This window comes from Astyanax mexicanus, chromosome 1 (genome assembly GCF_023375975.1).
Source record: "Astyanax mexicanus isolate ESR-SI-001 chromosome 1, AstMex3_surface, whole genome shotgun sequence".
NCBI lineage: Eukaryota > Metazoa > Chordata > Actinopteri > Characiformes > Acestrorhamphidae > Astyanax > Astyanax mexicanus.
The window spans coordinates 123,687,501-123,714,955 of record NC_064408.1 but is presented as its reverse complement, the minus strand read 5'-3'; the positions used below and the strand labels follow the sequence as shown (position 1 = coordinate 123,714,955).

General features: G+C 35.9%; 1 protein-coding gene across 4 annotated transcripts in view; it reads left to right on the top strand.

Moving 5' to 3' along the window:
- The window catches only part of LOC111188569 (NLR family CARD domain-containing protein 3-like), a 223,288-nt gene that overhangs the window by 72,847 nt on the left and 122,986 nt on the right, over positions 1–27,455 (top strand). The window contains exons 1-9 of one of the 4 annotated variants that reach the window (XR_007427271.1): positions 12,451–12,602; positions 13,378–13,474; positions 14,242–14,349; positions 14,483–14,596; positions 19,835–19,883; positions 20,108–20,297; positions 20,622–22,554; positions 24,185–24,358; positions 24,716–24,889. The exons of 1 other annotated variant lie outside the window; for it this stretch is intronic. Coding sequence is in view for 1 of the 3 variants with exons in the window: in XM_049468134.1 (XP_049324091.1) it covers positions 21,208–22,554 (1,347 nt within the window). In the remaining 2 variants the exon portion in view is untranslated. Of the gene's footprint in view, positions 1–12,450; positions 12,603–13,377; positions 13,475–14,241; positions 14,350–14,482; positions 14,597–19,834; positions 19,884–20,107; positions 20,298–20,621; positions 22,555–24,184; positions 24,359–24,715; positions 24,890–27,455 lie in introns of those variants that run through there. 2 more of the 4 variants (XR_007427270.1, XM_049468134.1) reach the window with 2 other exon arrangements.

The following is a 27,455-nucleotide window of genomic DNA, read 5'->3' as shown; positions in this document are numbered from 1 at the left end:
CGGGGCTTCCCCAACAGCAAACTGCCTCTGCTCCGCGCGCTGCTGTTTCTACTGAGAGCCGTGACTTAATACCTGAACCGGCTCCGTGATTGGTCCGGTCTGTCTCCTCATTAATAGTACAGCTGACCTGAGCGAACTGATATCATTTTTGGGGGGGACAAATCCACCTGTTTCTAATATATATCCCCCCCGGTTCCTACGCCTATGGTTAAAAGCTCAACGTTTTTAAGCTTTCTACCGTGATACCAAATAGCTCTACAAAACTCAGTTTAGCGTCTGGTTTAAAAAGGTCATTTTACATTAATGATAAGCTTTCAGCAAGTAAAACCTTGACATGTCCCCAATTACGTAGTCCCGAATTTCACTCCTTGCACGAAAGCTATTCCTGTTCCATGAATGTGAAAGCCTCTTTATTGAGAAAGGACAATCCAAAATCGTGATCAACAACAGGCAGGGTCAAAACCAAAATGCAAAAATAAAAGGCAGTAAACATACCAACAACATAGGTCAACAACACAGCATGGCAGTTTGAGAATGTTACATAAAATTGTAAAAGATATATAAAAAAGGGTCACACACAGAATAAATAAAACACACACAAGGTAAATGCTTTATAGATGACGGACGGAACCAGATCAAATGCTTAGCCAGGGTCTGAGAGGTGTCGTGTGATCAGTAATGTGAGCAAGTGAATGAGTGATGTCAGTGCATGGTGCATTCTGGCCAATGGTGTCCAGAAACAGGAGATCAGTGGTAGACACTGGTCCAGGAGGAACAGCAGCATCTTTTCCACCAGGTGTGACACCTAAACCTAAGACTTAGTCCTCATCTAAGACGAAAATGTAACTCATTTAAAGTGAGATTTCATACTACGGCAGTTGACTGTGCTATTAAAAGTTACTAAGTATTTGAAATGGTAGTGCTAACTGTAGTGAATTTTATCTTAGTTTACAGTGGAACTGGTAACTGTTTCATCTTTAATTGGAGATCTAAAGCATTTTGTCACTAAATAAATCCACTTGAACCAGCACCAATCAGAGCTCTGTGTACTAAACACACTCATCCCTCACCAGTACAAACACACTTCACCATAATGAAACATTCAGTTGTGCTGTGTGAAGTGTGTAAGGTCACACACTTACTCAGGAAAAGCCAGAACTTCATATTTCTTCCACCATATTCCCGTTTCTCAGTCCCGCTAAAGGAGGGTTTAGCTCAGCAGTGGAAGGGATGGAGATCAGAACCCACATGAGAAGATAAATCTTCCTGTAGCAGCTTATAACAATTAATTCTAATTAATTAATTAATTAATTAGTTAACTAACTTATCTGTCCTGCGCTGCAATATATTCTGATGAGACCTCTACTCAGGGCTTCTTCACCACTGTTTGGAAAGAGAACACAGTAGCTGGAAATAAGATGTATTGAAATAATGAATAATTTCTTATTTATATAAGGTTTAGTCCAGCATATGATGCTCTAAACTGCAGCATTACAATCAGAGGTATTCTTCTGACAGCTGTTAGCCTCCATGCTACAGCTAACACAGTTATTTTTATTATAATATAGAGTTCAGTTAGATTCAAACTAATACACTTTTATTTACTGTTACTGAGAACACACTGCACAGGTTATTTAACACAGTTCTTTAGTAGAATATAGAGTTCAGTTAGATTAGAACTAATACACTTTTATTTACTGTTACTGAGAACACACTGCACGGGTTCTTTAACAGGATTTTGGATACTTCCACACACCAGTCAGATTAGAGAGAGAGAGATATGAACATTAATAGGGTCAAAGTACATTTCAGTTTGTGAAAATGCTGCTGCTGTGTGTGTGTGTGTGTGTGTGTGTGTGTCTGTGTTTAGAGTGGAACATGGAGGGAAGATCAGAATCAGACCTGGATTAGAAAAATGTAAGTTCCCTTTCACACACACACACTCAATATTCATACTGCACACTCACCCACTCTTTCACACAAGCACACTCTTACACACACACACACACACACACACACACACACACACACACTACACACATACACACACACACACACAGTACATAAAACACTACATACACACACACACACACACACACACACACACACACACACACAGTACATAAAACACTACATACACACACACACCCACACAGAAATTACTTAAAAAACACTACACACACACACACACACACACACACACAGAGATACTACATAACACTACACACAAACACACACACACACACAGACACTACATAACACTACACACACACAAACACACAAACACACACAAAGACACTACATAACACTACACACAAACACACATACTACACATACTACACACAAACACACACACACAGACTAGATAAAAACACTACACACAAACACACACACACACACACACACACAAAGACACTACATAACACTACACACAAACACACATACTACACACAAACACACACTCACACACAAAGACACTACACACAAACACACACAAACACACAACACCCTCTACACACTCACTCTCTCTCTGTATCAGGGCAGTGTGTGTAATGTGTGTTCTTGTGTTCAGGGTTCTGTGATTTCACACTGGATCCAAACACAGTAAACCCTGATCTCTCTCTGAGGGAGGAGAACAGGAGGGTGGTGAGGGGAGAGGAGCTGCAGTCGTATCCTGATCATCCAGAGAGGTTTGATAGGTGGTGGCAGGTTCTGAGTAGAGAGGGAGTTACTGGGCGCTGTTACTGGGAGGCTGAGTGGAGCGGGAGAGGAGCTGCTGTAGCTCTGAGTTATAAAACCATCAGCAGGAAAGGAGGAGGATCAGACTGTTGGTTTGGACGGAATATAAACTCCTGGTGTCTGATCTGCTCTGATAACAGATACTCTGTTCATCACAATAATAACAGAACTGATCTCCCCACTCGTCCCTCCGGCTGTAGGAGAGTAGGAGTGTATGTGGACTGTCCCGCCGGCATTCTGTCCTTCTACAGCGTCTCCACTGATACACCCTCACACACTCTCACACACTTACACACACACTCACACACACCCTCACACACTCTCACACACTTACACACATTCTACACCACCTTCACTCAGCCCCTCTGTGCAGGGATTAGGCTTTATGGTTATGGATCCTCAGTGCGTCTGTGTGAGATTGAGTAAATCTGTGTGTGATTCAGAGGCTGTTAGGAACACAAGCTGTATAAATACTTTCTAATCTGGTCTAAAGACGGACTTGTTCAAACTGCCTCATTAATCTACAATTAGTGTATTTTAATATGTAATATATTTCACAGTATTAACATTATTACTGTACATTGTTTGTATGTATTCTTTTGTATATTTGAGTTTAAAACCATTGTTTCTGTATTTAAAGCTCCAGACAAAAACTAGTTTAAGGAGCCAAAAAATCAGAGGCCAATATTTTTATGCTAACTATTAAGCATTTGGACTTTAACTGCACCTTAAACACTATTCTAGATTAAACCTCCTCTGCCTCTGCCTAAGCCAAAGTCCTCTCACACACTTACGCATTTTTTCAGTGTAAAATTTGAGCACGTGATTTGTAACATCAACTTAAAAACAATCCAAGTCCTCTCCAAACCATCACTGATTGGAGCCTGATGGAACCTTCCCACTAGGCCTCAAACAGCTTGGACTATGTGCCTCTCCACTCTTCCTCCAGACTCTGCTCCCTTGAAGTCAGAGCACTCCATGCTTCCCTCTGCTGACAACTTTTATGGAGGTGCAGATTTCATTTTCCAGCAGGACTTGGCACACTGCCCACAGTGCCAAAAGTACCAATTGATCTTATAGAATATTTAACATTTCTGAGACACTGTTTTTTTTTTATCATGAACAATAAAAGAAATAAATGATTTAAATAGATCACTCTGTGTGTAATACAGCTATATAATATGAGTTTCACATTTTTTCAACTGAATTACTGAAATAAAGTAACTTTTGAAATAGATTTTAATTCGTTGAGATTTACTTGCAGCCCTAACACACACACCACTGGAGAGTTCTCTATACACACTGTGATTCGACGCGAGACGCTCTCCTGTCAGATTCTTGTCACATTAGCCTGTTAGCAGCTAACAGAGTTAGCAGTGAATTAGCTCCGTTTCTCTTGAACTGTTCAATAAACTGAGAAAAACACTTATAATTTATGGCTTAATTGATTAGATTAAACCATTTAAAAAGTCTAATTAAATGCTGATCTTTAAGTCAAAAGTTAGGAACCGACTAAATTAGCTAGCCTCTTAGCATTAGCTAAGCTAGATACCGAATGTACGCAAAGTTTCTATGAAGATATGCATTTATTAACTGTTTTCTGTGACTAAAATTTTTTTAAACAGGCAATTCTTCTAGCTACTATATGTTTTTAAGCTAATTTACCTCTGTAAGAGTAAATTATCCTCAAATGTAACCTCGGTTTAAGATTCTAGTTTTATTGCTTATTAGCATTATTTAGCTAACAGATTAAATTTTTATTCACACAGTTCTAACTTAATTACTTTTTTTTTTCCAAATATTACGCAGATGTTTGTCCTTTAATTCATATGTTCTTTTCTCTCCAGTTTCCCTTTGTCAGAAATAAAAGGCAGATATTTTATAATAATTATCTTGCAGTTCTTTCTTTCAAGCTACTACATGCTACCGTTTATATCATATGGTTCAAGTGGATAAAGATATCTGTAATTCTGAATACTATCTTGTGCTGTATGGATATAATTAATTTTAAGTATTTGAGTTATTGATTCATTTCTCTCAGATACCTGCATTTATTATTAAGAAGTAACTCCCCATCTACAGAAAGTCATCTAATCTTTTGATATTTTATATTTTTAAATGTTTGGTTTAATTTTGGAAACACAGCGATTTATATTTGAATGAATATTTTTTTTAGTTTAAGACTAATAGAAAAAACTTGTGCTTCTGCTACCTGGCCACATTAGTAGAAACACCTACCTACATTACCTTGTGCTTCCACTCACTGGCCACATTATTATTGTCTGCTGTTCTTTGTGTAGTTAGAACTTCACACAAACACATTCACTCACTGACACAATAACTGAAAGTCTTGTATGTTGTAAACGTTCTGTATTCTAGGACATCTTTGTACCCATTTTTTGTACATTTTGTAGAGATACAATATAAATACAGTTCTGTACATTTATATATGTTCAAATACATTTTATATACAGCTCCTGGTGAAGGAGAGCAGCTTGGTTTCTTTATAAAGTAAGGGCTTGGGTCTCTTTTCCTCCACACATAATTACAGCATTAAAATACACTTCCATCATATATACAGTTCAGGCAACAGAAGCAGAACAGAAGTGTGTGTCTCTCGCAGTCCCTGATGTGGCCCATCCCCCGGTTCATCTATTTTCAATTTATATTGATTTATTTGCATGAGTATCACAAACACTAGCTACATATTACTCATTAGTCACACACACTGATAAAAAAAGGAGAAAAAGAAATGCAGTCTTCAGTATTAAGACTCAGATAGATGAAAATGATCCCGCCGGTCATACACAGGGTTTGGGTCCTGGTCAGCACAGTAATTATCTCAGCAAAGTGGCCAAACACACCATATTTCAGTAACAAGAATAATGGGGGATCACATTATATATATATATATATATCTCGAAAGACGTAAACCATTCCATAGAGTTTGTGCTCTATTCACTATATGATATAAATAGAAACGGTTACATAGTCACTATACAGTATATAGTACAAAGGGGCAGTGCTCTACTCATTATACAGTATATAAAGGCAATGCTCTATAGAGGCAATATACAGAAACCAATGCATAGTCACTGAACAGAATAAACAGACAATTCTCTATTCACTATATAGACTTTGTGGCCTTTTCTCAGTAAATACAGTTGTAAGAAAAACTGTGAACCCTTTGGGGTTATACTTGGACTTCTGCATAAATTGGTCATTAAACGTGTTCTGATCTTCATCCTCACTGTGAATGCTAACATGTATTCAATAAAAACATGCAAACATATACTTATATATATAAGTATATACTCATATACATATACAGACTCTGTTTGTCTATTGTTGTGATGAAGATCAGTAATCCCAAAGGGTTCATATACTTTTTCTTGCAACTGTAGAGCATGTGGCCTATTCACTATACAATATATAGAAACGATTCCATTGTCACTACCCAGCATTTAGAGGCAATGCTCTATTTACTATATGGTTCATAGAAACCATGACATGGTCATGATACAGTTTATAGAGTATGTGGCCTATTTATAAAAGGCCTAAAATGTTCTATATACTGTATAATGAATAGGCCAAATACTCTTTATATTGTACAGTGAATAGGGCTTTTTACACTTTATATTTACTTTATAGTGAATAGAGCATTGCTTTTATATTCTGCATAGTGAATAGACCAAATAGTCTATATGCCGAAAAATGAATATGAGTATTGTCTCCATATACTGTATAGTGACCATGACAACTCTATAGTGAACAGAGGACTGACTTTATATACTGCATAGGGAATAGTGCATTGCTTCTATATGCTGTATAGTGACTATAAAATTGTTTGTATATACTGTATAGCAAATAGGCCAATTCATTTGCATACTGTATATAGTGAATAGACCACTACTTAATATACAGAAACCATTGTGTTGTCACTATACGGCATATAAAGACTAAGCCCTATTCACTTAACAGTATATAGAGACTGTGGAATATCCCCTATACAGTATATACAGGCAATTTATAACTGCACAGGTTGTGTTTGTGAAAACAAGAAGACGCCTCAGTTCATAAAAGAACATATAATGTGACCCCCTCCATCCAGGCATCGTACTGCCTCAGCTTCCAGAGGAACCAAGCTTCTTCATTTCCCTCAGCACACAGTCTGGATCTCTTCATTTAAACCTGGTGTTTAAAAAAGGCGTGAAACTTGTTAGCATTAGCGATAAGCTAACCTCACTGTGCATCCAGTACAAGTCGCTCCAGTGCAAGCGTTTAGAGAACAGCTCAGAGAGCCGGGATCTGCAGAGATACAGTATTCACCCAGCCAATCAGAACGCAACATAGAGCAGCAGCTCCTCGAGACTCAAAATCTACCACAAACTCAAACATCTCGAAGCGTCTGTGGCCATTAAATCAGAGATATGGCACTTAGCGAAGAAGATCAGTCCCATACACTCCATACACACACTATCTCTCACACACACACTCATTCATTCACACTAAATAGTAGAAAACAGTTCAGTTTTAACAGCAGATCTGAAATGCTAAGTCTTTGGTAACACCTGATAATATAATCACGCAAAAAAATCAAAAAGTATCTTCAATAGCAGTAGTACATTCTCAACTTCAATAGACTGATCCATTTAGCCTCGCTAAACGAACGCTATCATCAGCTAAATACGGTGATTAATAAGATTCTGTGGTGTTAGAAGTGGTAAATAAGTATTAGGGCAATAGGAAACATGATATAAAATCTTGTGCAACTGTGCATTTGACATTCGAGGAGGAGGAGGAGGAGGAGGAGGATGCTTGAACAGTTCTATAGCTAAAAATACACAGATTTGTCCATGGAGAGAAAAAAGGATGGAGATACAGAGAGAGAATTAAGGACACAGTGAATCCAATTTCCTTCTCCATGGTTTTAGATGGGATGCTGAATTCTGCTGTCCATAACCCGGGGGGGTTAGCCTCTTCTTTCCTCTGTTATTTAGAGAGTGTATTGCAGCTCTAGATCAGCACAGGCTGTGGTGATGATGGATCCACGTACAAGCAGAGAAACAGAGAATGAACAAACAATGCAAATCTGTTTCTTTAAATTATATTTTTTACGACATTATTCTTACTAAAGGTGCTTCAAAAGTCACTTCTAAAAGATGAAAGATCAACACTTTATAATAATATAATAATAGACTCCAACAAATAGAACATTAGCATTATTTAATGGATATTAAGACTATTAATAAGACTAAAACTAAACTAGAAATTAATTACTAAAAATAGCTAAAGCTAAAACTGAAATGTAATGATCTAAAATGATCTAAAACTGTCAATACTAAAATACCAATTAAATAAGCTCAATTAAGATAAACATGAACAATAAAATGGAAAACATATTAAGCACTACCATATCATTGAAAAATACATTCCAATCAATAATATCTTAATAATAATTTAGTTATTCAAAACAATTTTACAGTAAAAGTAAAAATACAGTAATTTTCTCTTTTTTCCTTAAATTAAAAAGAATAGATTATTAGAAATGTGTTTCAAAAGTGTTTCTTTGCAAGTTTGCAGAAAATGTACCTAATGTTTTTACAGAGAAATGCTTTTATTTTACAATACATTTTTAGTCTTAAAATGGCCTGCTAAAAGCTATTAAAAATACATAATTCATCTCTTCTATGTAGAGAGAATGTTATCATAACATGAATGTTGTTATGCTGATCTATTACTTTTATACAGAGGTTACAATTGTCAAAAACACAAAAAAAGAAAATAATATGTAATAAAACCGTAATTTTCTGCCAGATTGTCAAAAAGTGAGAAACCACTTTGAAAGAAAAAAATTGCCAGTTTTTATTGTTAAATAACTGATTATTTATTGTATATACAGTGGTAGTAGCCAATATAAAGTTTGAATGTGACATTTAAAGAACAAACTATACTAAGGGATTAAAAGCTAACTAATAAATAAATGTTTTGTTAAGAGAAAATGAATATTCTTTAATGAATGTATATACATTATCTGGATTGAAAAAATATTTTAGAGGTTTATGTTTATTTTGTCTTCAAATGTTTATATTATTACATAAATATACATCAATCACTTCTAAATTAAAGGGCATTCAAGTTTTAACCACCAGGGGGCAGTAGAGTTTGAATGAATTTTATGTCAAATCTGTAAAACATCAGAATTTCACATACGCTAATTTAATTAAAATAACTGCATGATAATTTAGGGAATTTAACACTGTTGAAATAAGGGCTGTCGGGATCATTTTGTTACCAAATTATCATACAATATATTATGGAAATTACCTCAATAATATTTCCTGACCTCAGTAGCTCCCACAATATTTTTCTTAATAAAAAGAGCCGATTAAGGTGAATGTGTTGGTGTGTTGATATACAGTGATTTTATTTAAGAGATTTAAAAGTATTTTTATGGCATTATAAAGTGTTAGCATCACTTAAAACTGTGAATAAAACTTGATTAAACTAAATTAAATATCTTGTTCCACACTGATCAGCTCTGAGTTAGACCTTCATGTTCGTACCTACAGCGCGGTCCAGCTCCACTCCTACCCAGATGCCCTGAGCGAACTCCGGGGGCCCACCCACACCTGCCATCCAGTCCGGGAGCCCCTCGTCCCCGTCCTCGGGAGCTGGGGAGCAGGGCGGCCCCGCGGTCTTACCGGTCTTCTCGGTCAGGTGGTCTTCATCTTCTGGGCTGTGGTCTTCAGGGCTTTTTCTTGTGAAAGGAGCTGTGCTGTGTTCTTACTACTGTTACTGAGATGTTCTGCATTTTATATAAATAATCTCTGGGGTGTTTGTGCTCTTTTAATAATGATATAAAACATTATGTGCTACCAGAACAGATCTATAAAACATCTGGAGGTCGTATTATGTTTATTATTATAAAGCAGTAAAGTTTATATTAGCGCTGCCCTTGCGCGCTCTTTATACGCGCTGTGATTCAGCGCGAGACGCTCTCCTGTCAGATTCCTGTCACATTAGCCTGTTAGCAGCTAACAGAGTTAGCAGTGAATTATCTCCGTTTCTCCGTTTAATAAACTGAGGAAAATGCTAATAATTAATGGGTAAGTTGATGAGATTAAACTACTTTTGATTAAACCAGTATAGTTAAAGGCTGATTTTTAGGTCAAAAGTTAACAATCGGATACATTAGCTAGCTTCCTAATGTTAGCTAAGCTAACTTTCTGAGGAGAAAGAGCATTTATTATCTGTTTTCTGTGACTAAAAAGTTTTTTTTAACGATTTGGATAAAATCATTTGCCACCATTCTGAAAATTATTCTAACTCCGATTTGTTTCCTCTGTAACAGTAAATTATCCTCAAATTTTACCTTAGCTTAAGATCCTAGTTTCATTGATTATTAGCATTATCTAGCTAACATATTTTAGGTTTTATCACACAGTTCTAATTTTAATTTTAGTTAAACTTCTCACGCGTTTACTTTTTCTTTTAATTTATGTATTCTTTTCTCTCCAGTCTTTCAGTCACAAATAAAACACATATATTTTTAAAATAATTGTTTTTACTGTTTTGTCTTTCGAGCTATTACAAGCTGCCTCTTATATCATACGGTTCAAGTAGATAAAGATATCTACAATTCTGAATACCATCTTGTGCTCTATAATATGTGTAAAAAGATATCTACAATTCTGAATACCATCTTGTGCTCTATAATATGTGTAATCAATTTAAAGTCTTTATGAGTTATTGAATAGACCAATATTAGTTTTATTCTCCCAAATACCTGCATTTAATATCAAGAAGGAAATTTCCATCTACAGCAAATCATCTATTGTTTTGATATTTTATATTTTAAAATGTTAGTGTGGTTTAATTGTGGAAACACAGTGATTAATATTTGAATTTATTGTAATTTATGTAGGTTTAATTTAACAACTAAAAAAAACAAATGTTGCCCATAAGCCAGTCTTAGTAAATGTCTTGGTTCTAACTACATCAAATACGTCCTGCAGACGTTTTATAGACTGATCTGTTTTGGTAGCACATAATGGTTTAGCTCATTATTAGAAGAGCACAAACATACCAGAGATTATTTATATAAAATGCAGAACATCTCAATGACACTAGATGGAGTCAGTGCTCCTTTCTTAGCACAAGAAAAACTGAACACAGCTCATTTCAGAGGATAATGGTAAAAGAGGAAAATAATAGTGAATAATCTATAATAGCAGTAAATATAATAAAATAAAAAGTATTTTCTGTGGCTAAAACATTATCCTGTTAATTACAGTTAAAATGCGACTGAGATATTATATATCACAAAATATTACTTCATTATTTACAAAAACAAAAAAATAATGCAGTTTGTTTATAAACATCTGACACTGCAGATAACTTTTGTAAAAATATTTAGGAAATTAATTCATTTTAAGATAAATCATAATCGCACCACATGACTTTTGTAAGACCACACACAATTTTTTAATATGAATGTACATGTACACAACATTCTTAATGTTTGAACAATTACAAAAGATACTTTTATTTATCTGATTTTAAAATTGTCCTGTTGAAAATGTTTGTCATTGGCCCATATATTTATAGCTATCAGAAGCAGATTATATCTGCCCAATATAATTTATCTTACTCCAATATTCAGTACACATAGTGCATTATCATTGTAAGTTAAGTCTGATTTTTCACAGTAATATATTTTTACAAAAATAGAGGGTTAGGTGAACTTGGTGCTTGTGTTAAACAAAGTGAACAGGGTCGATTTAACACACAACTGCTTCACAAGGCTCAGTGCTAGGCAGTGTATATGAAGCATCAGGCTGGTGTAACAGCAACAGTTCAGATGTAATAAAGAAGACATTGTTTAGCTGTTTAATGTGTCTGAATTTGTATTTATGTTGTAAATGAAATTATTTAGTGGCTCCTGGGTAAATAGTAAATTATCATTATTCAGAACAAGGTTTATACAGGTCCTCAGGCACACACTGACGTTCCAAAAAATATATATATATTCTTTTTTGATTGAACAGTGAACGTGTTAGCTAAAATAAATGCATTTATAATTATAAAAATTATAACACAAAATTGATTCATAAATAATGTGTATTTATATGTAAATGACAGCTGTGATTCACTGAGACTGTGTAATGAACAGTAAATTATGATGGGCTTCCGTAAATACAGTAAGTTAAATGTTCGAACCCTATTCAGATAGTTCTAGACAGAGCAGCAGGTGCACTGACAAATTGTGCTACTTTGCCAAACGGTGCTAGTATATATTTAAAGAGAATACAAAAAAGCATCATACTCTCCTGGATTCTCCTGGCAGGAGTGTAGATAGAATAATTGGACAGTCTAAATCACTGTATCGATGTAAAATTTAGGTTAATAGAGGTGATTGTTGTTTTTTCATTGTTTATAATTATTATTTTTGTTAATTGCCATTTACTTTTATGTAACCCTTAAGCAAATAAGGACAGTGAGCTCAGTCTGTTTAATGCAGCCATGAAAAACAGAATAATCACGGAAAAACTTTTACGAATGTGGGTCAGAGAAGCACATTTGATGGTTTGCACAACTCGACAGACCACTCGAACAGGTTTTACAGGTGTGTAGGAAGAAACGTCTTGCTCGTGAATGTTCAAACATTCCATTCAGCCGTGCGATATAATTGGCTGACAATGACGAGTAACGAACAGTAGCTCCGCCCCACCAGCGCCTATTCGCTCTGAGAGAATGGGGTGGGGGGCTTAGAGAGAGACAGGTGAGACGCAGGTAAAGGAAAAAGTAAAAGTAAGTCCAGTTTCCTTCATTACAACAGGACAGAAGTCTGGATTCACTCGGTAAGTTCAGAACTGAAGAGAATGTAGAACAGAACCGTGTAGCTTAAAGTCAGAACCGGTTCTAAGGGTTCCTCAGATCCAGAACCGGTTCTTTAAGCTCAGCTCAGTGTCCGATTACACTGGAAGAACCAGGATCAGCATGAAGATCTGAAACGGACCTGAATCAAACCTGGACCTGGTCTAGATCAGACCAGAGAACAATCAGCTGTAACAGATCAATTATGCTGTAAACTGAAGAGAAATGCGCAGATATATATTGATATTTATTGATCACAATTACAACGTAGTTTATGCTGTTTAAAGCGCATTATTGCTTAATGTGGGCTTTGATCTGTTGGGTAGATAAAAACACGGAACTGCTATAAAGACGTGTTTGTATGTAGTAGCGCTGTTTATCCTGCAGGGGGAGCAACGGAGCTCAAGATCACGTGGAGTGTTAGTGTTTTTAATCCTGCTGTTTTATATAATACTTAAATAATGTTTCTATTCTAATTCAGCAACAGAATATTAATATTATTAACAATTATAGAACAGTGTGTATATTTATAATCTCTTTTAATGTAGTAATATTACTAGTTATAATTAAATTATAATAATTATAATAACAGTAAATGTCTCTATACTCTGTAGAATAATTTGTAATGAGGGAAAATCACACTGTTACGTAACATTTTCTGTTTCGTTTGTTCATCAGTTACTTGTTTAATGCAGACCAGACAATAATATTCATATTCTAAGAATAAAGGTTTTATTATAATGACTGATCTGTTCTCAGGGGTCGGTGTCGGCAGTGTTGAGCTGTGTGTGAATGAAGAAGAGTAAATTATGGATCTTCAGAACTCCAGCAGTGGAGGAGGACCTCCTGTCCTAAAGTGAGTAAATTAAGTGATGGGTTTAATTTGTAAAGTAGTTTTGTAATGTAATGTTGCAGCTCTAATCCTGGACTAGTCTCCTGCATATTTTACAGTTTTAAAATGATGAAAACATAGGTTCTACTGAACCAGAGTCAGAACCCTGTGCTCTATTTAACTAGAAGAAAAATGCTTAACAAACCAGCTTGTTATTCTTATAGTAGAATGTGTTTCTTATATTTATGAAAATGGTTTATATTATATTCCCAGCAGAAATGAGGAAATCCTGATTTGCTGCATTTTGTTTAGATCAGATGGAAGTGATTGGGTATGTTATTTAAACTGTGGAATGAAGCTTCTTACAGAAACACCTGTTAGATTCTGTTTTGATCTATATCTCTGTTAGAGTTCCGTATAATTCCATTGGAGGAAAAATATACCTTGTAGTTTATAATACAGTATAATTGTGTAATTGTGTAGCTCTTACCAATACATGTTATTAACTAGTCACATATATATATATATATATATATATATATATATATATATATATATATATATATATATATATATATATATATATAAAATACATACAGTAAAGATAACCCAAATACGAATATTTATTGGGTGACCATTTATCAATTTGGGGCAGCTGACAGAGCGCTTAAGGATGCTTCTGGGACGGATATGAAGAATTTCGTTTGGAACTTGTGAATAAGTTTTTGTAAAGGAAGTCATTACTCTATAATTTACTCTGATCATGGATCATCATGAAGATCTGTTTTCAGGGAGGAGAGAGCAGCATCTCCAGCCCCCAGTGGAGTGTCTATGAAGAGTGACTGGTCCAAGGGGGAACCTCCAGTGTTCAGCAGTGGAGGAGGAAGCTCTGGGTCTCGGTACATCACTGCACTAAACTACTGTTCTGTTCTGAGAGTGAAGCTCTTCAGTTCCTGATCTTTATTAAAGATGTGCTGTGTGTTGGAGTTCACTGTGTAAATGCTGGAGTTTCTCTGTGTTTAATGTTAACAGAACTGAAACCCAGAGAGGAGCTTCTCCAGAGCCCAGCTGTGTTTCTATGAAGAGTGATCAGTCCATGGGGTTTCCTCCTACTTTAAGCAGTGACGATATGACCTCTGACCCACAGTGAGTGAAATATCAAAGCCTTTTTAAAGATTTGTACTGTAATTTACATTTTCAATACATACAACACACACACACACACATAGGAGGTCCTCTGTAAGATCTGTGAGTTTCTCTGTACACAGCTGGGTTTGATGGGGAGGCGGGATTTACATTAGACTGACTGACCTGAACAATGTGAGTAAATTACAGTATCAGCTACAGGTTGGAGAATTACACATATATGTTTATTAGGGATGTGTGATACATAAAAAAATGATATCTTAGTAATTTCTGTTGTTTTGTCAGTAACGATAACAAACAATATTTTGCATTACTTAAAAATGTGTTTATAAAAGTATTATATTGTACTAGTAATAATAAAGCTGGTACCCATTTACTTACTTAGTATTTTAAAGGAAACAATATATTTAATATGTGTAAACCAAGTGGTATACCAGATTTCTTTAGTTTTTAATAATGTTTTTTATTGTAAATAAAAGGATGAGTATTAGATTGGCTTCATTAAATTATGTTTATATCAGTGGTATTAGGCAAATAAAAATGCTGTTCCCTGGTGCTGCTTGTTGACTTGGGAAAGGGACAACAATTATTGTGCAGTGTGTTGAGTAGGGTTGGGCGATGTCTCCTTAATTGGCATATGACGATGTTTACAGTGAAACATCGCGATGGACGATCATATCGTTGGGGTGGGGGTTGCTGTGTTTTAATTCCCATAATTATTCATGGGTGTGTTTTGGGCGTAACGTGAAATAAATTAATCAGTGTGTCAGTATCCATCCCCTTTAAGAGGCAGGTGCGCGCTGACTTCTGTGCATTCCTATTTTAAGAGTGCATAGGAAACTGCGCCTTCACCCTGTGAAGATACACCAGCAATGTTATTTTATTCTTTATTCTGTTTATTGTTTATGTAAAAACTGGGTTTGCAACACTGAATATTAATCAAGCAATCAATTATTTACACTGGAGGGGGACCCTCACTTACAGTGCAACTGAGCATTTACAGTTTAAAAGGGATTCAAAATATTTTTCAAAAATTAGAAATAAAAACTAACATTTACTATAGACGAATAAAGTATATACTTAAAAAAGGAAAAATAGGACACTTTAAAAAGATCATAAAATTTGATACATAAAAAATAAAGAATTTATATCTTATGAAGAAAAAAATAATTTGATCAATAAAATAATAAACATATATTTCAAATGAATATAAAAAATAATTAATATAAAATAAAAACTCATTTAAAACACAATCAAAGGCTTTTTAATAGTGCGCAGAACAATATCAGTTTCAGTTAGTTTCAGTTTCAAATAATTGAAACAGCTCCCCAAAACCTCAACCTATCCTTTATATTTGACAATATTTGATTAACTTTACAGGTCCTTACTCATCTTAATTTATTTAACTAAACTGAATTTTTATATTATTTTTAGCCTTGGGCTGAATTCAGCTCTGCGCTGCGATAGAGAGAGAGAGAGAGAGAGAGAGGGAGAGAGAGAGAGAGTGCAGCGCGGCGCATTTTGCCTGATTTCTCTTGGTGGACTATTAGTAAATATGTGAATTTAATACCATTTAATACCATACATTTTACTACACTTGATAGGACCTTGTTTATTAAAACGTTTTTTTTTTTTTATCGCAATGCCGTGCGCTCTTTCAAGCTCGCTCTGTGTGACTCCGGCATTTTAAAGCGCTGGTGTGGTGGAAAATAAAGATTAGTGACTGAACAAACACGAACAATCTGAGTCTGGATCAAGTGAGTAGCAATTATTTAATTGGAGAAAAGACAGAATACATTTCAAAGCATGTGTTCAAGTCTCTCCCCCTGTACAGCCAACATCTCAGGGTATTTGAACCTTTTTAGGTCCCCTCAGGCCATTGCCTTACATGGTAAAAAAGCATTGCCTTATATGGTAAAAAGCATTGCCTTATATGGCCAGTCTTGACCGTGCATTCCTACAGCCTGGGGCCAGGGTGAAGCTTACACTTTAGTGACACGTAGCTTCCAGAACCTTCCAGTACACTGGTCAGTAACTTGTGCCACGTATGTTTTATGGTTGATGCCTGAGGGATGTGATCGTGTGGTCACCTGTCCTGCACGCCCATGTGAGCCACGTATGCACATTCTAATCTTCTAAGCTTTTCAATATCTTCAGTCAAAATCAAGTACATGATTTAGGAATAATTTACCCTTCTTATTGAATATGAATCACATTAAATAAATAAATTTCCATCACAATTCCCCCCTTTGATTCTAATCAATCATATTTTATACATTATTTTCATCAAATAAATATTTCAGGCCCCGTTTCTTTATTTAATCCTACTGGTTCAGTATTCCTAATTTGCAGGAGCTGCACTGTATCCCCGAAAATCTTTCGAAATAAAAGATTTGAGTAGTAGTTTTTTATGTTTCGTAAATATCTCATTCTAAAATATCTAATTAGTTGTTAGCGATGTTGAGCTGAAATTTACATTGCACTTGTGTTAAGCAAAGATAGCGTAATTTGATAAGTTTCTGAGTTGAGGGTGTGCTGCAGGTGAATCTACTTATCTACTTACGGCTGCTGTACACCAAAGTTAGATTTTTTAGAAATCAGCCTTACTTCAAATAAGTATGTAAAATAGTCTCAACTTCGTACACTGTCTCACAAGCATATGAGAAATGGATGAGGAGAAGCTGATTAAACGTGCTAAATGTATTAAATAATGAGTTTATTTATTTGTCGGACCATCTTTAGTGTGATCTAATTATCTGTCACGGAGCTCTCACTTTGGTCGCGGTGCTGCACTGCATTCCGCTCTTTCTTTACAGGTTCTCGTGGAGATGCGGTGGAAGTTAAGCAAAGTGAAATAAAATAAATTCATGTTCAGTCAAAGTTCTTTTCTCTTTTAATTTTTCATTTCAAAAACTCCAGCTATTGAGTGAGAATAAGCATCTGTTAAAATGCTCGACAGCAGAATGCCTGTCTGCTATATTAAGCTAGTTAAGTCTGTGTACTGAACATAAATATAAATCCATGTAACTGTTTGATCCAGCTGTTAAACTGTTATATTAATACAATTTTAACGTTTTTCGTTTCTATGTTTTGAAATTCGTTAGATTATATTTTTGTCAACATTTTGGGTTTATTATCGTTTGTTATTTTTCTAATAATAATAGAAATGACATAATTTATTTTCTTTTGTTATTTTTTTATGGGGCGAGTAACAAAAGTAAAGCAATAGTTACTTTTCCTGGTAACTAGTTACTTTTATAGTGGAGTAACTCCGTTAGTAACTAAGTTACTTTTTTAGAGAAATAACTATAACTAATTACTTTTTTTCAAAGTAAGGTGCCCAACACTGGTTGACAATGAGCAAGGTTCCCGACACACAACCAGCAGGCTTAGTCTATTTGCGTGAATAACATGAAATGTTTAAAATACAGAAAAATGTAGAAAAAAATGAAGACAAGCTGTAACCTAAATATAAATAATAATATCCTAATAATAATATTCTAATAATAGAATAATAAATAATATAATATGCCAGTTAGGCATATTTGTAGCAGTAGGGTATTTTAATTTTCATCCCTGACTCTAATTCATATGTAATATACCTGATTTGATCATTTTCCGTACAATCCCTGCTAAAGTTTTAGGTGAAGGAGACCTAAAGAAGATCAGTGCATGTTTCTGGAAAAACAAAAAAGTGGGCTTGGCACCGCGATGGTTACCATCCATCGCGATGGTGGGTCATAAATGACCCTAGAGTTGAGTCTTGCAGACTAGATCATTTTTTGCTTTATTTTATATGTCAGTATAAATGAGAATATTTTAATGTGCTAAGGAATTGATTTTAACTGAGAGCTTTAGTTGGGGAAAAAACACTGTGTAGCTCCATATTCCACCTTTAACAACCTGGAAAGAAGAAATATGCCATCAGTTGTTTGTGTGCTTATGTGTGTGTGAGTGTGAGAGAAAGACACTTAAGCACAGTGCCGATGTGTCATCAGTTTGGAGGAAAATAAAGCGTGAATGAAAGTAGATGGCTTGATAGGTAGCTTGCTGTATTAGCATCTGTGCTAAATCCCCACACTGATAAACAGTGCACTCACAAGACAAACTTGGGACAACATCATAGACATTTCACTTGCCAGTGTAATAGCATGGTTAGCCTATGCTAGCTCGTTGCATGGTCATTCTCAATGTTTGCAGTGAACAAGTGGATTAAAGGCATTTTCATTGTTGTTTTTCCCCCAGTGATTAGCATACTCGATAACATCAGCTTGCACATCATTAACACAGTAATTCATATATTATCGTAGACAATATGTATCACACACCCATAATCTACATATAGAGACAGTAGCTGGATATGTTAGTACTATTTCACTGACCTGTTGATGGTGCTGGTGCCAAAATCCTGAATGGAGTGTGTTTGGGATGTGTTGGGTGAGGTGAGTAGGCCTGTTGTGATAATTAAGTTATCAACTTATTGTACAATAAATTTACATGACCTTGTTTATTTCTTCAACCCTTGATGTTTCCTGTTGTGTTTATTTGTGTGTAGTTTAGTGGAGGGGCTGATTTTACCTACTTGCTCTGTTCTGTCCTCTTTTATCCTGAATTAAACCCAATAAATGCTACCTCTGAGTTCTGAAGTTGCTCTGCTACTGTTTCTAAAATATTATTGATGGTAAACTAAAGCTTATAAAAGCACTGAATAATTTCTCCTAACCGTAACCAAAACAACAAAAAAGATTCTTCACTCAAAGCTTCATTACACAGATCGCATTAGCGGCATCTGGGGCCCAAAATCACAAAGTCCTTTTTGTGTCTGGTGGAAAAGAAACATAGTGCTTTTGAAAACGTGACATTTATTGCTTCTTAAATGGCAGGGAGTAGATTTAAATAGTTTGTTGTGCGTGTATTTACCATCTCAGTTGCTGGGGTGAGTAAATACATCCAAGATTGGGCAAAATGTGTTTTAGTACAATAATACTTTAAAACAAATTTTGTCACACTGAAAAACGTTCTGGTTGTTTCCTTTCTTAAGCTCATTTCTCACCTTTAAGAAACATTTAGAAAAGTATTGGTTTAATTCATATTTTAATTAAAGGTCTTTCTTTTATTTTTTAGTCTGATTTTCTTTATTTTATTAGTAATTGCAGCATATTTTACTGAAACAAAAACTTTTTAGGTCAGATCATTTATTATGGTGCATTACAGTGTGGATTTTCTGTTTATCCTCAGTAAGAAGAAAAAAAACAAATACTGTGAAAAGCTGGACCACATATTTAAGGTAAGTCCTAAACCATATATTTGACGGGGATCTCCCTGATTTCTTTTACATTTTATTTTCATTTCACTTTAAAATTTTGATGCAAATCATACTTTATTCACCTTCCTTTTCTGGAGTATTATAACTGTAATAATGTTAATATTGATATCCTCAGATCAGTCTCATCATTTTTCTCGCTGTACTGTAACAGCTTTAGTGATTCTCTGATATTTGTTCGTAATCAGGAACTGCAGGAGAAGTTTTTCTCTCTAGTGAAGAACGAGCTGAACACATTCAAGAAGCTCCTGAGTCCAGATTACCCTGCATGCTCTGAGAGAGAGTTGGAGGATGATCAGAGGGTGGGGGTGCTGATGATCACACTGCACATCCTGAGGAACATGAAGCAGACAGACATTGCAAACACATTACAGAGCAGTAAGAGTTTTGGGTCATGACCGTGGGTACCAACCTAAAGTGCTAATTTATTTTCTCAGTGAAGTCCCAAAGGGAAAAACAATAATTAATTGGATTCTGTAATTGTAGGATAATGAATCACAGCATCAACTGTAGTCCTTAAATTTAACACTTACTGATTTTGTATGGACATATTCAATATATCTAAATCAACTACAGCTGCTACAAATAAACCATACTACAGTCTTTATGTCAAAGTATTATGTCATGGTGTTGTTCTACACTGGGATCTAATGCATGATCACAGCTGATTACATTTTACTTATTGTCTTCCTCTGTTGTCAGAATTAACCCCAGCATGTCAACAAAAGCTCAAATCCAAACTGAGGGATAAATATCAGAGAATTAATGAAGGAATTTCAGGCTATGGGAACTCAGCACTTCTGAATGAGATCTACACAGAGCTCTACATCACAGAAGGAGGGGGTGGAGATGTTAATCAGGAACATGAGGTGAAGCAGATTGAAGCTGCATCCAGGAAAAGGCAAACTCAGGAAAGACCAATCAAATGCAATGACATCTTTAAACCCTTACCAGAACAGAGCCAGCCCATCAGAACTGTACTGACTAAAGGAGTTGCTGGAATTGGAAAAACAGTCTCAGTGCAGAAGTTCATCCTGGACTGGGCTGAAGGAGAAGTAAATCAGGATGTTCTCTTTATATTTCCACTTCCATTTAGAGAGCTGAATCTGATGAAGGAGAAGCTCAGTCTGTTGAATCTTCTTCAGAGCTTCTTCACAGAAACACAGGATTTAAAACCAAGACATTATAAAGGATACAAGATCATGTTCATCTTTGATGGTCTGGATGAGTGTCGACTGCCTCTGGATTTCAAGAACAATGAGAACTTGGTAGATATAGAAGAGCAAACCTCAGTGGATGTTCTGCTGACGAATCTCATCAAGGGGAATCTGCTTCCCTCTGCTCTTCTCTGGATCACCTCTCGACCAGCAGCGGTCAATCAGATCCCTCCTGAGTGTGTTGATCAGGTAACAGAAGTGCAGGGTTTCAGTGACCCTCAGAAACAGGAGTACTTCAGTAAGAGGATCCAGAATCAGGACCTGGCCAACAAAGTCTTCACACACATCAGATCTTCAAGAAGTCTTTACATCATGTGCCACATACCAGTCTTCTGCTGGATTACAGCCACTGTTCTAGAGAGAATGCTGAGTGAAGCTGAGAGTGGAGAAATCCCCAAAACCCTGACGCAGATGTTCACTTACTTCCTGATCTTTCAGATCAAACACAAGAGCCAGAAGTACAGTGGAAAAAGTGACCCTGATCCTCAGCAGACTAGAGAAAGTATTCTGGCTCTGGGGAAACTGGCGTTCCAGCAGCTGGAGAAAGGAAACCTGATCTTCTACGAGGAAGATCTAAGAGAGAGTGGCATTGATATTAGAGAAGTATCAGTGTACTCAGGAGTGTGTACCCAGATCTTCAGGGAGGAACATGAGCTGCACCTGGGGAAGGTCTTCAGCTTCGTACACCTGAGCGTTCAGGAGTTCCTCGCTGCTTTATATGCATTTCTCTGCTTCCTCGAAAAAAAGGTTCTAAATCAGCGAACCACTGAACAGCAAAACACTAAACAGCAAACCCGTAAACTCTCCAAGATTTTCAGCAGATCAGCTAAGACTAACATCCTTAAGAGAAAGACTCTGAAACAGCAAACCACAGAACAGCAAAACACTGAACAGCAAACCACTGAACATCAAAACACTGAACTAGCTGAACTCTTCAGCAGGTCAACGATGACTGGCTTCCTCAGCAGTGCTGTAGACCGAGCCTTACAGAGTGAGGGTGGACACCTGGACCTGTTCCTTCGTTTCCTTCTGGGTCTCTCACTAGATTCTAATCAGACTCTGTTACGAGTCTTACTGACCCCGACAGAGAGGATCCCTCACAGCAACGAGAAAACAGTCAAATACATCAAGAAGAAGATTGAGGAGAACTCCTCTTCAGAGAAATCTATTAATCTGTTCCACTGTTTGAATGAACTGAATGATCACTCTCTAGTGCAGGAAGTTCAGAAATACCTGAGTGGAGGTGGTGACCGTCGTCTTCATCAGGCCAGCCTCTCTCCTGCTCAGTGGTCAGCTCTGGCTTTTGTGTTGGTTAACTCAGAAGAAGAGCTGGATGAGTTTGACCTCAGTAAATATCACCCATCAGAGGAGTGTCTTCTGAAGCTGCTGCCAGTAGTTAAAATATCCAGAAGAGCTCTGTAAGTATTTTCGTTCAAGCCTTCAAACAGGTTTTTTATGACCTGCTGGTTTTTAGCACTTTTTATTGATTCACAAGTAGATTCACATTATTTACATTGCTATACATTAGTATGTTACACCTTAACTTATCCTGTGTTTGTGTAATAATAATTCAACCTTCACATTAATCTAAACAGTACAAATAATTTATAAATGAGATAATTTCTGTCTGATCAGATACAGTGTTATAAAATGTTTAGGCAACGTATGTGTTATGTGTTTTTGGTTAAAATGATTGCACATCCTCTGCAGATACACACTAAAATAGTGCTGGGTTATTTAACTAAAAAAACACATCTCAGTATTCTTTAGAGAAACTATACAACATGATGAAAATGTATCAGCTTTTATTTGTAACATCAAAATCTGCATATTTAAATACTTAATATCTTACTGTACATCCCAGTACAGTACACACTGTTGCTGTTACTGTGAGGCATTAGTTCAATAGGTTTTCTTTTCTACTGGAATTAATCTCCTGTTTATTTCTACAGATATTGTTTAAGCTGAACATGTTCATCTGCTAACTTTTAGTCAGCACATTAAGGATTCTAAGTTAAAAAGAATCAAAACCTCCTTAATCTTTTGAGTTGAATAATAAAGATTCTGTACTTTTTTCCTGATACCAGATTATACAATTAAACATGTTTGTACAATGTGTACTTTTCCCTTTGTTATGATAGCAAAAACACACTGACATGCCCAAAATCAAGCTGCATGGTGTGCATTTGATGATAAAGTAGGGCCTTTAAACAAACAATAAGTACATACTGACTCAAACTATGATTTGAATGTGGAAATCTGTGGAAAAGCACAGCACATCCAATAAGAACAATAGCACTCTACATATTTTATAGTATCTTACAGAAAGCACTGATTGATTTTACACACTGTTCTAGTTTAATGTGTGCAATGTAAACATGCTCGCATTTCACTTTTGTGGAGGCAGAATTACAGATTTACACCAATAAACACATTTAATCATTTTATTTTTATTCTCTTAAAAATATGAAGAAGTGAGTCAAGGTTTATGAAATCACACCAATGGAAAAAACATTTACCTGAAGAATATAAATAATATGATCTCAACATGTGAATAGTCTTATGAACAGAGAAATATTTGTCTGCTCAAACTCATTTCCTTTTTAAATATACATCCATTCCATCTTAGTTCAGCACTTTCCGAAAAAGGTGAGATAAGAGCTAGTAATTTAGGGCTAGTAACAATGCAAAACCACAAAGCATATTTCCAAGCTCTACTCTAAAGCATCATTACTGTTTGTTTGCTCTAACAGATACCTAAAGTTAATAATATATAAATATAATGAATATTTAAGTTTTAAAGGGCAGAAAGAAAAATGATAGGTTCAGTAAATTCACATACCCTGTAAAGACCCCTTGCTCTTCCTCTGCTTTTTTAAACGTTTTCTTTGTCCATTTTAACTTATTTCAGTATAAAGAAACACCAGTACTTTAGACAGACAATATATTTTACAGTTTAATTCTGTTTTCTATTATTTGTCTATCCATTCAAATAAAAAATCCTTATTAGGGTTTATTGTAAAAACTGTTGTTTATTCTTGTTTTTAGACTAGCTTCATGCAATCTTGGAGTAAAGACGTGTGAAAATATGGGATCAATTATAAACCTGGAAAACTCCTCCCTAAAAGAGATAGACTTCAGTAACAATGACCTGCAGGATTCAGGAGTGGAGCTGCTCTCTTCTGGACTGAAGAGTTCACATTGTAAACTGCAGATTCTCAGGTCAGTGTTTCTGTGATTTTTGTTTTGAGATTATACAGGTCTAATTGTGAAATTCCGGTGTTTATATTATATTATATACATTATATTATAACAAATCACACAAGAAAAAGTGTCTTGTGAAGGACAAATATGAACTCTCATGGGTCTGTAGTCATCTTAAGAATGTCCAATTGAATGAGCATTTGAGACATATCACACAAAATTGTGATGCACAAGCAAAAAATATTTTAGCTGAAGGTAATGTGAAGAAAGCGTTTATTGAATCTTAAAGTGCATTAATTCCTTAGTCTGCCACGTTGTTCCCCTTCCCTTCTTTCTATTTTCTCTCACTCACATGTTTTTTTGCTCTGTCTGCAGATTATCTGGTTGTATGATCACAGAGAAAGGTTGTTCTTCTCTGGCTTCAGCTCTGATTTTAAACCCCTCCCACCTGAAAGAGCTGGATCTGACCTACAATCACCCAGGAAAGTCAGGAGTGAAGCTGCTTTCTGCCAGACTAGAGGATCCACACTGCAAACTGGAGACACTCAGGTAGGTCTGAATTGATAATTATTTCATCAAATTATTGTGAGACAAATGAACATGTTTATTTTTTTCTCCGTCAATATTGACTGTTGTGCTCTAGCGGAGGACACTTTGCTGTGTGTGTGTGCTTTGCTTCACGGGGAAGCAGAGTGTTGGGAAAGTTAGGTGTTAAAGTTGTGAAACACATTGCATTTTAGGCAGGGGTGCAACTACATACTTTTTGAGGTGTATGCAAACATACTGTCGGCGCCCACTGAGCTTCGAAAAACCAGCAAGCTGATTGGCTGTTTCTCCTGAAAGGCGGAACTTTATCCTTGAACTGGCTCTGTGATTCACGTCAAGAGATTTTCCATTCGCATACGCTGCATACCCACTTTTTGAGCCACTGATTTTGGGACTTGTGATGAATCTAGTTGTAGTCACCAGGTACAACAGTGGAGCAGCATGTAACCTACATTCTGTCATTCTGTTTTGTTTTTGTTTACACGGCCACATTTTTGTATTATGCCATAGCTATCTGTACTAAATGCCAAGTACTTTGTTTTGGCTCATCTTTCCGGTGGTAAAAGAACCAATGTTTAGGTAATACTCTAGAAGAGGTTGAACAGTTTAGCTGTTCCTGGTCATGAAGACAGAATCAGGATAAATTAGGGTTGGGTGGTATGACAGTATTTCGGTATACCACGGTATTTAAATATGGTGACGGTTTTGTAAAATAGTGACAGTATATTAACCACGTGATGTGCCAAATCTGTACTTTGAAAAACGGGATATTTAAGACATTCTGCGCATCCACAATGAAAGAGCAGTGGGAGGGGTAAGCAGTTGTAGCTCACTGATTGGTTATGGGTTGGGGATTCTCACTGAGGAGATCATACAGCAAAAACTCAATAAACTCTACAGGTTTCACTAATTTTCACCGAAATTATCGCCACAAATAGCCACATTTGTGCTGTAGTGGCAATAAAACCCCAGCAACCAACCAACCACCGAAATTATCAGATTTATCCGTTTATCCTGCAGCGTGGGGTGTTCTGGTGTGTGAGTTACTCACAGGTAAAGTTACAGCTGCTTCTCAAATATTTCTCATCTCCTGGTTCTCTACAAAACAAGTTTTTTTAATGTCCTTCACACTCATATTCTAATCCCATACAGAATTCTGCATCTTCCTCAGGGTTTTCTGTCATTATTTCGCGGCTAGCTCGAGCGCTGTAAATATAAGCAACACCGGCTCCCCTTCGCGAGCAGAAACGGCACAACACCACCCGCTGTTAGTGGAAACAGCGCTTATAAATAAATTAACAAACACGAAAATGAGGGTATTCAATCTGTAATTTCAGTTCGTTGTAGTTTTTTCTTTTAATTACCGTTTTTATTAGTTTCAGTTAAGGAGAACTTTCCCTTTCAGTTTTCGTTTTTTCGTTTGTTTTTGTTAACAATAATACTTTGTTACTTAGGTATATGGTGATTATCATGCGATAGCTTTATTTAAAATAAAAATAGTATTAAAAATATATTCCTGGAGCCTGGACTCGAGATTTTCCATTACTTTACTCGGGCCGGGTTGGGTCCGGGCAGAGAAATAAAAATCAAAGTATCCTGCTATTTAAAAGAATGGAAAATTAATAACAATAATAATATAGTTCTGCATACTAGAGATTAGATTGTCTGCCTGAACCCGAGCGTAAACGCGAGCCTGAACGCGAACCTGAACGCGAGCTAATCCACGCGTTTAAAGCTCCTGGTGGATTAATGGGTGGCACTTCGTGCTTCTTCTACTGCCTACGGGCTGCATGACCTGCAGTCTCTCAGCCTGACAGTCAGACTACAGTGTCAGCAGATAAATCGCGTGCGTTTTCCTACAGGACAAACCATTCAAACATGCGGATGAGCTCTCCGCACCGATTAAAAAATCACACAGTGCCTGTCTGACTTAAAATAGTTAGATACAGCTATTAAATGAGTAAATCAACTTCATTGAAAATACCAGTGAGTATTTCTGTATGCTAAATAAGATAGAAGGCAGCAACAAGCTAAAAGCTAATAAGCTAATAACAGCTTTTAATAAAAACTAAAAAATAGATATGAAATTGGAAAATAACTAACTAAACTAAGCTCAAAATGCTAAAGGAAATATAATCTAATGAATTCTAAAATATCAAAACGAAATAGTGTACACACAGGTACAAAAATAAAATAATATACATAAAAAAATAACACCAGCCCTAATCTTACACTAACAGCAACAGTCTATTTTCATGCCTTCCACCTGCAGCGCTGCAGAATAAAATACATTGTTTTTATGTTTACTCTGACTTATATTTCACTGCAGACAGTATGAACCCAAAATATTTAATGTTTAGTTTGCTTAAACTCATTTATTTTTTTATATACATCCATTCATACATCTTATTCCTGCAGCACATTCCAAGAATTTGTGATGAGAGCCAATAATTTAGGTCCTGTAATTGTCCTTTCAACAAGACTATTCAAAACCACATGCTGCACATATTATAAAGAGATGTCTGTCAAAGAAAAGGGTACAGGTACTGGACCAGCCTGCCTGTATTCC